Genomic DNA, 12,666 nt, shown 5'->3' with positions numbered 1-12,666 from the left:
GTTTCGTTAATGTTTCTTGACTGTAGTGACCTTTTCCAAATGTGTTGGTTCAATTTCATGCTTCAATCCCAAGTGTGCTTCACATTTGTGATTAATTATTGCCATTTTTATTTTTGATTGGCTCAGAAAAGTAACTCAGTGACTCATTGTGAGGTGTGCAGGTACAGCCAATGTGAACAATTAAGTTATCAAAAATATATAATAAATTCTTACAGAGGTGGTTAAAAAAACAGATTTGTGTAACACATTCACTTTGTTTTTTCAAGAAATTCCTGTTCCATTTCTTAATTCACTTTCACAATTTTGTAGTTGCTTTTGAAGTCTTTTGATGCCGTTTTCACAAAACATTTTTATTTCTTTGCTTTTGACTACTGTTCCCACGTTTAGCTTGACGTTCCCTTTTGTCAATTCACAAATAACCATTTGGTTGATTGTTGTGATGCTTTTTGTGATTGCAATTGCTCAAGTCATCAAAAAAAAAAATCGATACTTTACATTCATCAGTGCAAAGAAATTAGAAATCTCAACAGCGGCTCTTGTTAGAACACTGCACAAGGCATAATGGCCGCCCCGAGATGAATCAAAATGGATGGATTTGTCTGATTAATTCATGTCCCACAAAAAAAAGCAGAGACCTTAATCAGAAACCAATGTTTAGACTTGAGGGGGCGTGTACCACAGTCAAGTCAAGAACATTCTTGACTTGGCTTCCCTCACTTGAAGTGGCCCATAAACAGAAGTCATTTGAGTCAACTTAAATTGATTATGTTCCATCCTCCTCATCAAAGATGACTCTTCCATGTGGTGTTTTGTGACGATCCAGCAGTCACTGAGTGGGGGGAAGGGGGAATGTTATCTGTCGTCATGTTTACATGCCCTTTCCACAGATAACTCACCTAGACTTATTTTGCCTTCTTTCTGCAGTTTCTTCAAGTGGTGCACCAGGTTGATGTTGGCCACCTCATGCAGATGCTCAGGAGTGTCCTGCACCGCATAGACGAAAAACGGATTATGATCTCAGATTTCCCCCCCCCCCCCACAAAAATCATGTTTCCCATTTGAATCAATTGTGTTCTCCCTTTGCTTCTAGAAAAAGCAAACAATGAAATCACTCATAAGAAATGTCGGGGCGGGGGGTTCCAGTTTTTCCAGGACATTTAACTATTTTTCAAATTTTCCAGGTGTTTTCAATGACTAGAAAATTGGTCAATAATTTTCCAGCTTTTCCAGGACGCGTGAGAATGCTGATTCAAGTGGACGGGTAAATCTGACCCCCCCCCCAAAATGCAGAACTACACGCCTTTTATCTCTTAGGAGAAAAATGCCCAATACGGTTTCTGCATCCACTTAATTCTGTCACTGATGCTCCTTTGTGTCAGATACACACAAAGTGGGCGGAGCAATCCTAAAAAATGGCTGCTTATGTACTGTCAATTCAGGCTTTCTGCGCATTCTCCAGTCAAACTATCAATTTTTCTTTGGAAGCGTTCCAGTGGCTGTAGTCAGTTCAGCGCCCTCTGAGGGCAAAACATCAAACTGCACTCGTTGAGGTTTGTAAACAATCATCAGCATTGAGTGGGTTTTGTTTTATTCACCTTGTAGACAATCTTGACAAGCTCCATCGAGGAGAAGGACTTTCCAGCTGCGTCCCGAATGACGGCCAGGATCTGTTGTTCCCTCTGATTGCGGTGGCTGATGTATTGCTGGATTTTGGCGACGGCGTCCTGTACTACGGGACCGTGACCTGCGCACCAATTAGAAGCGTTTGACATTAACTTTCAGTTCAATGAGAAAAGGAGAGACCTCTACCGAGGCACGATAATCCCGATTAGGATCAAACTGTACGGCTGATGTCTCAGTTTTCAACCCAAAAGTGAAAGGGATGCATTACATTTTGATTTGTGGCCAATAAATGGAAATGAGGAGGGGGGAAATTTTTTTATTGATTCAAAACTTAAACTTACAAAACTGCATTTTCCGTTGGCCCATGCCAAGGAAGATTAAGAATAAAACTGCAAAAACCGTTGGACAGCTACCACGCTAACTGGCACAACATCAGCTTCCGAGGACACGCCTTCGTGGAAGTACACAGAAAAGACAGCAGCAACAGTGTGAAAGGTAGACTTTTCCCTCACCGGGGTAGATGAGATCGGCGCGGATGTCCATGAGTATCCTCAGCGAGCGCATGTAGTCGTGAAGGTCCTCGAAAACAACTGTACCCTCGCCCAGGATGCAGTCGCCCGAAAACAGAGCCTGCTCCTCCTCCAGCAGCAACGACATGTGGTCGTCAGTGTGGCCCGGCGTGAAAACCACCCTGATAACAAAACGGACATGATGATGAAATCGTTGCTTCCGAGTGATTGTTCGGAATGACATCCATTGTTTAATCTCCTCCCCCATTTAAGAACTTTTTTTCAGAACTTACTTGAGTGTTGCTCCCTCCGTGTGGACCACATCGCCGTCTTTCAAGTACGTGTACTTGTGGCTTCCCGAGACCTCCTGGACCTTGCTGGATCGGGGTAGTTTGCTGACACGGATCTCAGAACCTGCCGCAAACGTACACTTCCTGTCAAACATCTTTTTTTTTCTCTCAGTTTTCAGAGCTTTTTTTTTTTTATGGGGGGAAGGGGGGCAACATAGTCGCAATGTCCTCACCCGTGATTTCCCTGCAGATGTCCTCCACGCCACCCGTGTGGTCATGATGCCAGTGCGTGACCAGGATCTCCTGAATGCTGGTATTGAACATGCTCAGTGCCTCCTTCAGACTGCTGATGTACTCGGGCACGGCCGATTCGCCCGTGTCGATGAGTACTCGTCTGAAGAACATCCAGATGGTACATACAAATAAGAGTCTGTATATTGGGTCAAAAAGTCATCTGAATTTTGTCATGACATCATTTTGGTGTATGTGATGCACATTGAAACGAACATGAACGCAACCATGGTTTCCATTTATGCATTAATGTATATTCATCTTCACTGAAATATCGATATATAAAATCAGTCAATGAGGCCATCCACGGGAAAACGTAATTACAATGTGGCCCGCGACAAAGATTCGTTTGACACCCCTAACCCACAGTCAAGCAAACCTAAAATTCCCACAAATTGTCATGGAGTGTCTGTCACATTTTAAGTAATAAAACTTGTCCACATAGCGATCTTACGTGACAATCAATCTTCCAAAATCAAAGAACGTCATACTAATATTGAGGCCACCTGTTACCGGTTCCGACCAGGTAGGTGTTGGTGCCCTGCAGCGTCATCGGTCCCGGGTTGCAACCCAAAACTCGAACCACACGGGCAGACAACTGCGCGATACGCGGAATGACACTCATTGCCCGCAAAGTTAAGCCAAAAGGCGTGCAGGGTTGTCAGTGACAACGACTACGACGTATTAGTCTTCGTCTTCTTCTTCTTCTTCTTTTTCCGTCTTCTTCTTCTTCGCCGTCTTCTTCTTCTTCGTCTTTTTCTTCTTCTTCTCCTCCTTCATCGACGAGAAGGATTTGTTTAGCTCGGGATGTAGCCCATTGTAGCAGAGGAGATGTTTAAGGCAAAAAAACAAACCATTGTCAAAATATGACTTGGGATATTATTTTAAGAGGCTGATATTGTTGACTTCCTATTTCCGAGCAGCCTTCACAATAAAAACGTACCTCCGATAAACACTGCTGTTTCTCAAACTGGACACTTGGTGGTGCTATTGTTTGATGTAAGACGTTTTGTCGGGCGGAGTATGACCAGCCCACCAGTCTGATATCACATCTTTCCACTTTCTAATGCAGTCAGGCGCTGCCTTTGTGGATAGTCAAAAATCACTTTGGGCCACAAAATCAATCGATCCATTCATCAATCTATCCGTTTAATGTCATGATTGTGATCGTGTGTGTCTCCAGCCGGTGGCGGAGGAAGGCCTTCCCTCCAGCGTGCACGCCTGCTGCCAATGTTAATCAGGCAGTTATTTAAGGACTTCGTCGTCATGTTTTTCGGATTTACCATTTTCGGTAGTTTTCGTTGGAATTTTTTGTCATGGTGTTTTGACGCTATTTTTTGACATTTCCATTTATATGTTGTCCTTGCCTTATGCAACTGTTTTTGGGTTATTTCGTTTTACCAGCATCCTTTGTTGTTCTTTGTCGGTCTTGCGACATACTTTTTGGAAATAAACCTTTTTTTCCAATTATTTCTTAGTTCACGTTTCTGGATTCCAATTTTGTCCGGAACCTTCGGAAACCCTGACAATCTATTTAGCTAGCTAGCTCATCAGCAAGATTTGCGGATGCCTGATCATGACCCTGATCATTTCAATCAGGTGTGTTGGAGGAGGGAGACATCTAAAACAGACTGCGTAGGGGGCTTCAATGACTAGACTTGGGCAACCCTGAACTCTGAATCTAGCTTTAGTCTGGCGTTACCTTCGGGGCCAGGGTGAAATCACAGCTTTGCTCACGATGTGTCTATGAATGCTCATAAAAGATGCAATTTCTTTCCTATTTAATGGAGTTTCTTACAACACTAAAACAGTGCATATCCGCCTCCCTACAATGCACTGGTCCAATATCATCTATCATATTTTTATGAGGGGAGAGATGGGTTTTTTTGGGGGGTATATGTTGACCTCGTTGATGCCATATCATCAAACGGAGGCGCTAAATCCACTTCATGCCTCCTCTGGTATTTGTCTGTGGTGATAAAACGAGGCGCCGGCTGGAATATTTACAGGTGGAATAAATGGAGGGGCGGTGTCAAAGCCCCAACACGCCCCCCACCCCCCGCCCTCGCTCAAACACACACACACACATAATTACTTGACGTAATGGCAGTGCACCGGGCCCGTAATCTCCCATTAGAATCCGTCTGGATGCCTTCTAATTCAATATAAATGCAAATGATTGGAGAGGGGAAGGGGAGAGGAGAGAAAGTCTGAGACTATACAGCAACAGTATGGTTGAGCCTGCCGCGATCACAATGCTTCCTGTGTCTGTACAATGTGGAGACTGAGCCTGCTTGCGACCTCGCGTACTTAGATGAGTGATGATGCTGGAGTCACTAGTGGTGGGTGGACGGTGGAAAAGAAAAGACACTGCTGCCACCTCCAGCAGCTGCTCCTCATTTTTCTTCTCGTCCTGTAAAGTCCTTTCTGATTCTCCTCTTTCCACTTTCATCCCCCCGCGTACTCGACCTCCCCCTCATTGCAACTCATTTGAAGTATCAAAAAAATCCTCTTGTCCGCTTACATTGCCTCTCGAAAAGAGCAGACGGACGAAAAAAAAAACAAAAAACCCCCCCGCTGCGTTTCCAAGAGCCATCTTTGGCACTTTCAAGAAGCTATCGGCGGTCGTTCAAGAGTTGACTTGAACTCGGTTGCTAATAAACACAGCAGCACAACACAGAGGTACGTAAACAGTCTCTTGGATGACGATCGGACATCATGGAGCATTTTCGTGTTAAGGCAGACATTGATGACGATTCACCACTAAGGGAATGTTGTGTAGTGTACTAATTGTTGCCGAACCTCTCTGCAATTTAGTCATTTGGAGCAATTTTTCAATCCAAATTTTGGGAAGGGGTGCTTTTGAATGAGTGTGCGGGTGTTGGTGTCATTTTTCTATCTCTCAATGCCCCCTCCAAATTCCGAATGTGACCGACCCTCATCCACACGATTGGTCGCCCCATCTTGGCGACACCGCTCCCCGATTGGACGGCGGCAGGGGCTGGCGGTGGAAGTCGCTGATGTGTTTGTGGCTGTTGCTAAGCTCCTGTTGCTAAGCTCCGCTGTTGCTAGGAGACGCATGATGCATTATGGATGCCAGCCCGCTCCGCTGAATTGCTGATGAGCCCCTCGTCGACTGATGCCCGATTGTGTCCGCCACAGAAGGCGTCAACTGAGACGTGGCTGCCAAGAGGTCACGCATACGACATCAATGAGCCACTTTTAAGAACCTAAATTGTGCGAAATAGCAAACCCGGCGCTTGGTCCAAAAGAGATTCCAGCCAACACTGTGTTATTCAAAGCCAGCGCATTGGGTTCAGGAATTACTGGCTCACCACCCCCCCACCCCCCTTCGCCTCACCTTCACCCTGCTATGAAACCGTAATTTGAAAACCAAGCCCAAATTTCAACTCCTAGTTTCAAACCCTAATTTGAAACCTGTTAGATCAGGCCTCACTGGTGCATAACCCTAAACCTGAACTTGCCGAAAGGTCAATTCAAACCCTCACCCTAGTTTCAAACCCAAATTTAAAATCCAACCCGAGCTGAAAATCCTACTTTGAAACCCAAACCATATTTCAAAATCCTAACCTTAGTTTGAAAGTATAATTTGAAACCCCATCCCTGGTTTGAAAACCTACTTTGAAAACCCGGTTTCAAATCCTACCCCCTATTTTAACTCTTTCGGGGACAACGGTTACTACAGTGGACAGTTCAGTTTGTCAGGTTACAGGTTATCATTATTGGTGCATGAAAGGGTTAAACCTCTAACTGTAGTTTGAAGGCGTAATTTGAAACCCTACTTTTAAACATAGCCCTAGTTTCATCTCCATTTTCAATTCCGCTTATCCTGAAGAGGGTCGTATTTGTTGCTGCGGCCTATCCCAGCTGACTTTGGGCGAAATCGGACCAACCCCTAAACTGGTTGCCAGTCAGTCACAGGGCACATATAGAAACGAACAATCATACACACCCGCATTTACGCCGCTACTGAGCGGGAACCGATCCCATGCCGCCCGCACACAAATCAGGCAACGTGTACCACTACACCATCAGCGACTTAGTTTAATAACCTAATTTGAAACCCTTAACGATACCTTGAAAGGCTAATTTGAAACCCTAAGCCGAGTTGAAAAACCGACTTTGACAACCTAACCATCATCTGAAACCACAAAATGTGACTGCCAATGAGAAGAAATTACTTTGACATCAACGCTAAGCTAATACAATATGACATCAACGCTAAGCTAACACCGCTTAGGGAAGTTGTCAGTCGGGCTTCCGCCGCTGCTGCTAGTTGTTACCATTTTGTCTTCAAATGCGCTTGGGGGCCAGGGAAGCGCATTTGAAGCAGATGCCAAAGCGCATCCACGAGAAGCCTGCTCCTCTTTCTCCTTCTCATCCAGCTGTCAAGCTGGCGTGTGCGATAGAGCAAAGCAATTTTCCCATGCTAATCTCGCACTACTCAGCGCGGCGCCATTGAGGTGGCAAAGGCAGCGGCAGACGCCACAAGTGACCCGGCGCCCGAGGAAATGGGCCACCTGATGCCCGTAAAAATCACATTTTCGCTTCACAGTTGGACACTCCCCAAACATTCGAGCAGGGGTGGGCAACAGACGGACACTTTTTGAACCGGCACATCGAAGATATTTATATTTTCTTTTTGTATGGCGTGTTTTGAATAAGCATTCAATAACAGAAACATTGTCGGAAACTGGAGTTATTGTCACATAAAATGTGCTTTTCCACCTCTCATATTTGGTGTGAAATGGTTTCATTTTTAAAATGTATTTAGCTGCAGTTGGTTTAAGGCAGGGGTGTCCAAACTTTTTGCCAAGGGGGCCAGATTTTATGTGGTAAAATGTCGGGGGGCCGACCTTGGCTTACATTCTTTACATTGAACAACAATATTGTTCAACAAATTTTAGTAAGCCAGTCTGTTTCACATTTCCATTTTTATTTTAATTTCAACAATCTTAAGAATTTCTTTTGCTTCATTTGAAACAGGTATATCACATGCAACTGCTTATTCACTTGACTTTTTCTTAAACAGAAGTCTCCTGAGTGCAAATTGATTGATTTGAAACATAAAATGTATCACCATGACTTTTCAATAGTCACAAAACCTTTGACTCGAACAACAGGGAAATGAACAAGCAATACACATATCCACAACTGCAAGGATCATTTGAAATATGACATATCAGTCAATATAAACACGGAGTGATGTCTTGTTAACTCATAAGTGATGCCCTCTAGTGTCTAAATGCTATTACTCATTTAGTGAATGCTATTACTCATTTAGCCACTAGAGGGAAGCAGTACTCTATGAAACATCACTCCCCAGTCTACGAGACCTGAGTCAATGCAACACGTGTTCCATTGCGCCCAACCTGCGGGCCAGACGGCACTGATTTTATGACAGGGGCCGAGGGCCGGATGAAATTCGACCGCGGGCCGGATTTGGCCCGCGGGCCGGACTTTGGACATGCCTGGTTTAAGGGATTAAAAAAACTATTTTCTACAAATGCAATATTTCCATGTGTTATTTGTGAATTTCAGTTTGATTAATTTATTCCGTAATTACATCATAGATTCATTGCAAACACGACAAAAGAATTCAAATCACATTTAACCCTTTGAGGGACAGCGGTTACGGCAGTGGAGACCTTATCATTACTTGTGCACAAAAGGGTTAACGATTTCTTACGAATACCATGAAAATTACATAAAATATTGGTTCTAAATAATATATATATTATAAAAAATCAAAAAATATTAAAATATAAATCAATGTATTTATACCAACAATCATTGTTTGACTGTAAACGATGCTATGAAAACATTTTGTTGTGTACAAACTTTACAAATATTGGCTTATCTATTGTATTAAACAACTACGTACTTAAATTTAAAATTATTTAAAAAGAGGAAAATCAATACATTTACGATAAAAAACGATTTATTTGCAACTGTATTTACATCATTCATCCTTTTAAATTAAAAAAACAAACAAACCAAAACATGTTTGCCCATTAATCTTGCACACACGTGCACGCACACACCGAGTTTTACTCAATAAATACTCCCCACGTAGGACATTTACAATACAACTTTATTGACACCAATCGAATTTATAGCTCCCGTTGCTTTTCTGTACAATGTGCTGATGCCGTCTGTGTGCGCGTCCACGCACAATTGTACTCGTCGTAGCACACGGCCAACAATCAAATAACCACCGAAAGAATGATTGAAGGATTGAACCTTGAGTCCCGGTTGTAGCCGATACACACACACGCTCTCTCTCTGTTTGCGTGTTGAGAAAGAAGGCAAGCTGAAAGAAAGCACTCGGCAAGATGGCAATCACGTGGCTAACACAGCAAGCAATGGCAAGGAATACCACAAACTGGATTTTCTCAGGTCGTAAATGAAGCCATGACGAAGCCTGGACGGGCATATCAAATTCGGGCCCGACCAAAATGGATTCCCACGTTTACCGTAAGAGAATTCCTATAACTGACTCAATTTTTTAAAAAAAGTTCAATCAAGTCGCTTATTTTTTGCTTGCCTTAATGTGTACAACAATAAGGTTATTGATTACAGGCAGAACAGAAAAAGTTTTTGGGATTCTATCTGCCGATTAATGAAATGAGGCTAAATCGGTCGGGCCATAATTTTTATCTTCACTTCACACAACCTAAAAAAAACAAACGTCTCATGCTGACAACTGGTATTGATTTGACGCTTGCACAGCTACCACATTAATTTTTGCACAACTATCGTGGTTAAAAAAAACGTCGTGTGTCTGGAAGTGAAGACAGCCCATCGAAACCACAATACCTAAAAATGAAGTGAAATAAATAGAAACACATTGGGGATGATTGGCGCGGCGTCGACCCTAAATGCTACATAGATCATCATCTCCATTTGTTATTATACATGAAAACATCGTACTGCGCTACCTTGATGCACACCGATGATACAACGGCTTCATCTCGTTTTATCTCGCAGACTTTTTTTGCTTTATGGCCGAATTTGGTAAACATCACTGAACACCAGCTCACAACAGCCAACTCTCATTCGTCGGCTCCCACGTCACTCACCGGGCGAGGTCCTGCCTTTGATGGCCACCCCAAAACAAACCACAAAAAAAAATCGGGGTTTACTTTGAACTCAGCAAACTGCTCTGTCATTGGTTGAAAGGACGTCACATGATCTACGGACGCCATGTTGCTGGCTGGGCTTCTTTCCCTTGCATTAATTAGCCTTGTTCATTTTCTCGTGATTTTTGGCAAAATGGTTCGCGGCTGTTTCTCGAAAACCTTTGAAAGAGGCCTGTGGTACTAAGTCTGCATTCAACAAATATTCATCAAACAAAATCGAGCAGCACTACTTACTACTACAGGTGAATAATGAATTGATTTTGCGTGAAAAGTGGGGTGAGATCCCCGCAAAAACTCGAAAATGAGTTCAAGAGATACAAAAAAAAGATTTTAAAAAACTGACAGAAATGTTTTTTTGAAACTATGGGAAAAATCTGACACATAAAACAAACAAATAAATAAATACAATGGTACAACAAAAGTGTGAGAGTGTTAAAAATTCTGAAGAGTGATCACGTGGTTGTTCATTCAGTGTCAAATTTTTGGTTATGTTGGGACAGAACTGAATCGATCTCTGTGTGGGTCAATGGACGCTGCAGCTCTCGTTTACTTCCACGTTTAGCTTGTAGCGGAAGTGCGTAACGTCATGTCTCGGGGAGCGCTAGTGAAAGGAGACTTGATTCTCTGCTTTCATCTATAACCGCTTCAAGGCGTAGTAGGCAGGAATAGCTGTTAGGATTGTCGATGTTTTATGTTATATGTTCTGTTGTATTGTTATGTTACAGCTGCGCTTTGCTATGTTTGTTATATGCATGGGCATATTGTACAAAACACATTTTTTAAAAAATGTAAATAAATGATAGTTGTGACGTGTGCCTTTAAGGGGCGTGGCCTAGCGAGTAAGGATCTAGGTTTGAGCTGTGGCCTATGCCAGCTCCTTGCGAGCGTTTTCATTTTGCATTTGTGTTTTGGACCATTGGAATGTTCAAATTTTGGTTCCGAACCCAAAGCAAAAAAAGTCGCAAGTCGAGATGCCGCTGTAAAAACATGTATGTAAACTCCCCGTGCGTTCTATTCATTTCAAAACTCAAGTTGTGCCTCGGGGGAGGTCACAAAGAGAAACAAAATGAACATCACGCAAGAAATGAGGAGAGGAAAATCTTGGCTGGAAAAGTTCAAGCTACAGAAAGACATTTTGTTTTCAGGGTATTTAACTCATTCACTGCCAGCCCGGTAAAAATGGATCTTTGCCGTCGATGGCAGTGACAGAGTTAAAAATGGAAAAAAAGAAAGAAAAAAAAAAACCTTTTCATTGGAATCATGACGAGGGGGAAGAGGAAGAACGCACGTCAGACGGCAAAGCCGCCAAGAACAACAGGAGCATGATGGCTCGCTGACTGGCTGGCTGAGTCACCGGATCGCTCCTTCCTACTGAGGAAGCACTTTGAGGATGGCGTTGACTTCTTCAGCCACTGTTGTCAACGCAAACGCAAACTGATCCTGTGAAAAAAAAAAGGCCAAAAATTGTGGACATTAAATTAAGTGGTAAAATGGATCCATCTCAGGAGGCGGCCATTTTGCCACATGCTGTCCATTGAAAATGACATCACACAAGTGCTCAGCTTGCCGGTGCCACGTGAATAAAACAAGACAATAGCTGAGCCGTGATTGGTTGTTACCGGCCTTCTCCTGAGATCGATGAAACGGCTGCATTGCTGCTTCATTCAAATTCCACAAACACAATATTCATCGGAATGCCGTCTTTAGGGCCAGTGGGGCCACATTGAACGTATTGTCGACGGCATTATTGACTTGATTTCCACTTTAATGTAGTCACTGCTCTATATTATGTTCCAACGGGCTGCCAGTGCTTGCTTTTCGATGCTTTGCCTGACAATCAATGTCAATCCCAGTTCTGCCCTTGACTTGCTCTTTTCAAGACGCGCCCCCAACTGTGCATAGAGAAGCCGGCCCACTGGGAAAGGGCCAGGATTTCCAGATGACCACTCAGGCCCTGCATGTGTCTGATGGTGGCTGTACCTAATGAAGTGGCCTGTGTGTTTTCAGGCGTGTGCGTGAGTTTCTAACCTTGGTCTGCACCATGTCGGGTCGTTGGTCTCGCAGGTGCTCCAGCGTGGCCGCCATGTCCATCTCCTTGGCGCCTGTTCATTTTAAGAATCAGATGTGGCCCTTGAGCAAAACATGTTGACAGCCCCCCAACCTCCCCCCCCCCCCCTTGAGCGCAGCAAGAAGAAAAAGAAGCCGACAACGAAAAAATGTTTGCAAGCAAGACGAAGTGCTCTTTTTCATCGCCTCCAATAAAAGCTCCCATAGAAGAATGAGAAGATGGGATGAGGGTGGGTGGGGGGATATTTTCACAGAGACCCCTCCGCTCTCCTCGAGAGAGGTTCCGGGGTTAGTGTCTGGAAAATAAAAAGATGGCAAAATGAAATGAAAGTCTGATGAAAAGCTTGCCACAACTTGATGGGTTTTATTCCTGGAGGAAGGGTTGCAGAGAGAAGAGGGTGGTTGGGATGAGTGCTGGAGGGGGGGGGGGGGGGGGGGTTTGAGGGGCTTAAAAGATTCAGGGGGAAAAAAACCCGTCCTCTGTCCAACAACGCCGACATTCTCAAAAATGACAAAAAAGCAGAGCGGAAAGAAGCAAGTGCTTGAAAATGAGGTGTGTGTGTGTAGGGGGGGGGGGGGGTCGGCACACACACACACACAAAAATCAATAAATAAGCAACAAAAAAAAGTGGTCCTGAAAAGTCAGAGGAGTTACGAGACATCACATGGTCAGACGGACCCCCCCCCCCCCCCCCCCTCCATCGCATGCGTGATGTTTGCAGT

At 43.8% G+C, this 12,666-nt stretch overlaps 2 protein-coding genes across 3 annotated transcripts in view; both read right to left on the bottom strand.

The window, feature by feature from the left end:
- Positions 1 to 252: 252 nt before the first annotated feature.
- lactb2 (lactamase, beta 2) lies at positions 253 to 3,684 on the bottom strand. Of its 2 annotated transcripts, none has more exons than XM_052087485.1 (7): positions 3,220 to 3,684; positions 2,656 to 2,816; positions 2,426 to 2,546; positions 2,136 to 2,314; positions 1,596 to 1,744; positions 897 to 984; positions 253 to 829 (listed from the first exon to the last, which is right to left on the bottom strand). In XM_052087485.1, the coding sequence occupies exons 1-7, from the start codon at positions 3,336 to 3,338 to the stop codon at positions 783 to 785; spliced, it is 864 nt and encodes a 287-aa protein (XP_051943445.1). In that variant the 5' UTR covers positions 3,339 to 3,684; the 3' UTR covers positions 253 to 782. The 2 variants fall into 2 exon arrangements, with proteins under 2 accessions (XP_051943445.1, XP_051943446.1); XM_052087486.1 differs by having other exon boundaries at positions 3,168 to 3,293.
- A 5,126-nt stretch (positions 3,685 to 8,810) lies between these two features.
- Positions 8,811 to 12,666, bottom strand: part of LOC127587641 (receptor-type tyrosine-protein phosphatase N2-like) — a 48,166-nt gene continuing 44,310 nt past the window's right edge. The window contains exons 22-23 of the mRNA XM_052046113.1: positions 11,905 to 11,978; positions 8,811 to 11,316 (exon numbers count right to left, since the gene is read on the bottom strand). Coding sequence (XP_051902073.1) covers positions 11,245 to 11,316; positions 11,905 to 11,978 — 146 coding nt within the window. The 3' untranslated portion in view covers positions 8,811 to 11,244. The remainder of the gene's footprint in view (positions 11,317 to 11,904; positions 11,979 to 12,666) is intronic.

This window comes from Hippocampus zosterae, chromosome 15 (assembly GCF_025434085.1).
Source record: "Hippocampus zosterae strain Florida chromosome 15, ASM2543408v3, whole genome shotgun sequence".
NCBI classification, from domain to species: domain Eukaryota; kingdom Metazoa; phylum Chordata; class Actinopteri; order Syngnathiformes; family Syngnathidae; genus Hippocampus; species Hippocampus zosterae.
This window is presented reverse-complemented; position numbering and strand designations above follow the sequence as displayed.

Coding starts and splice junctions, on each gene's coding strand:
- lactb2 (XM_052087485.1), bottom strand. CDS start 3,338: ATGAGTGTCATTCCGCGTATCGCGCAGTTGTCTGCCCGTGTGGTTCGA. Junction 2,547..2,655: donor CATCTGCAGGGAAATCACGG/GTGAGGACATTG, acceptor CGTTTGCGGCAG/GTTCTGAGATCCGTGTCAGC. Junction 830..896: donor AGAAGGCAAAATAAGTCTAG/GTGAGTTATCTG, acceptor CCCCCCACTCAG/TGACTGCTGGATCGTCACAA.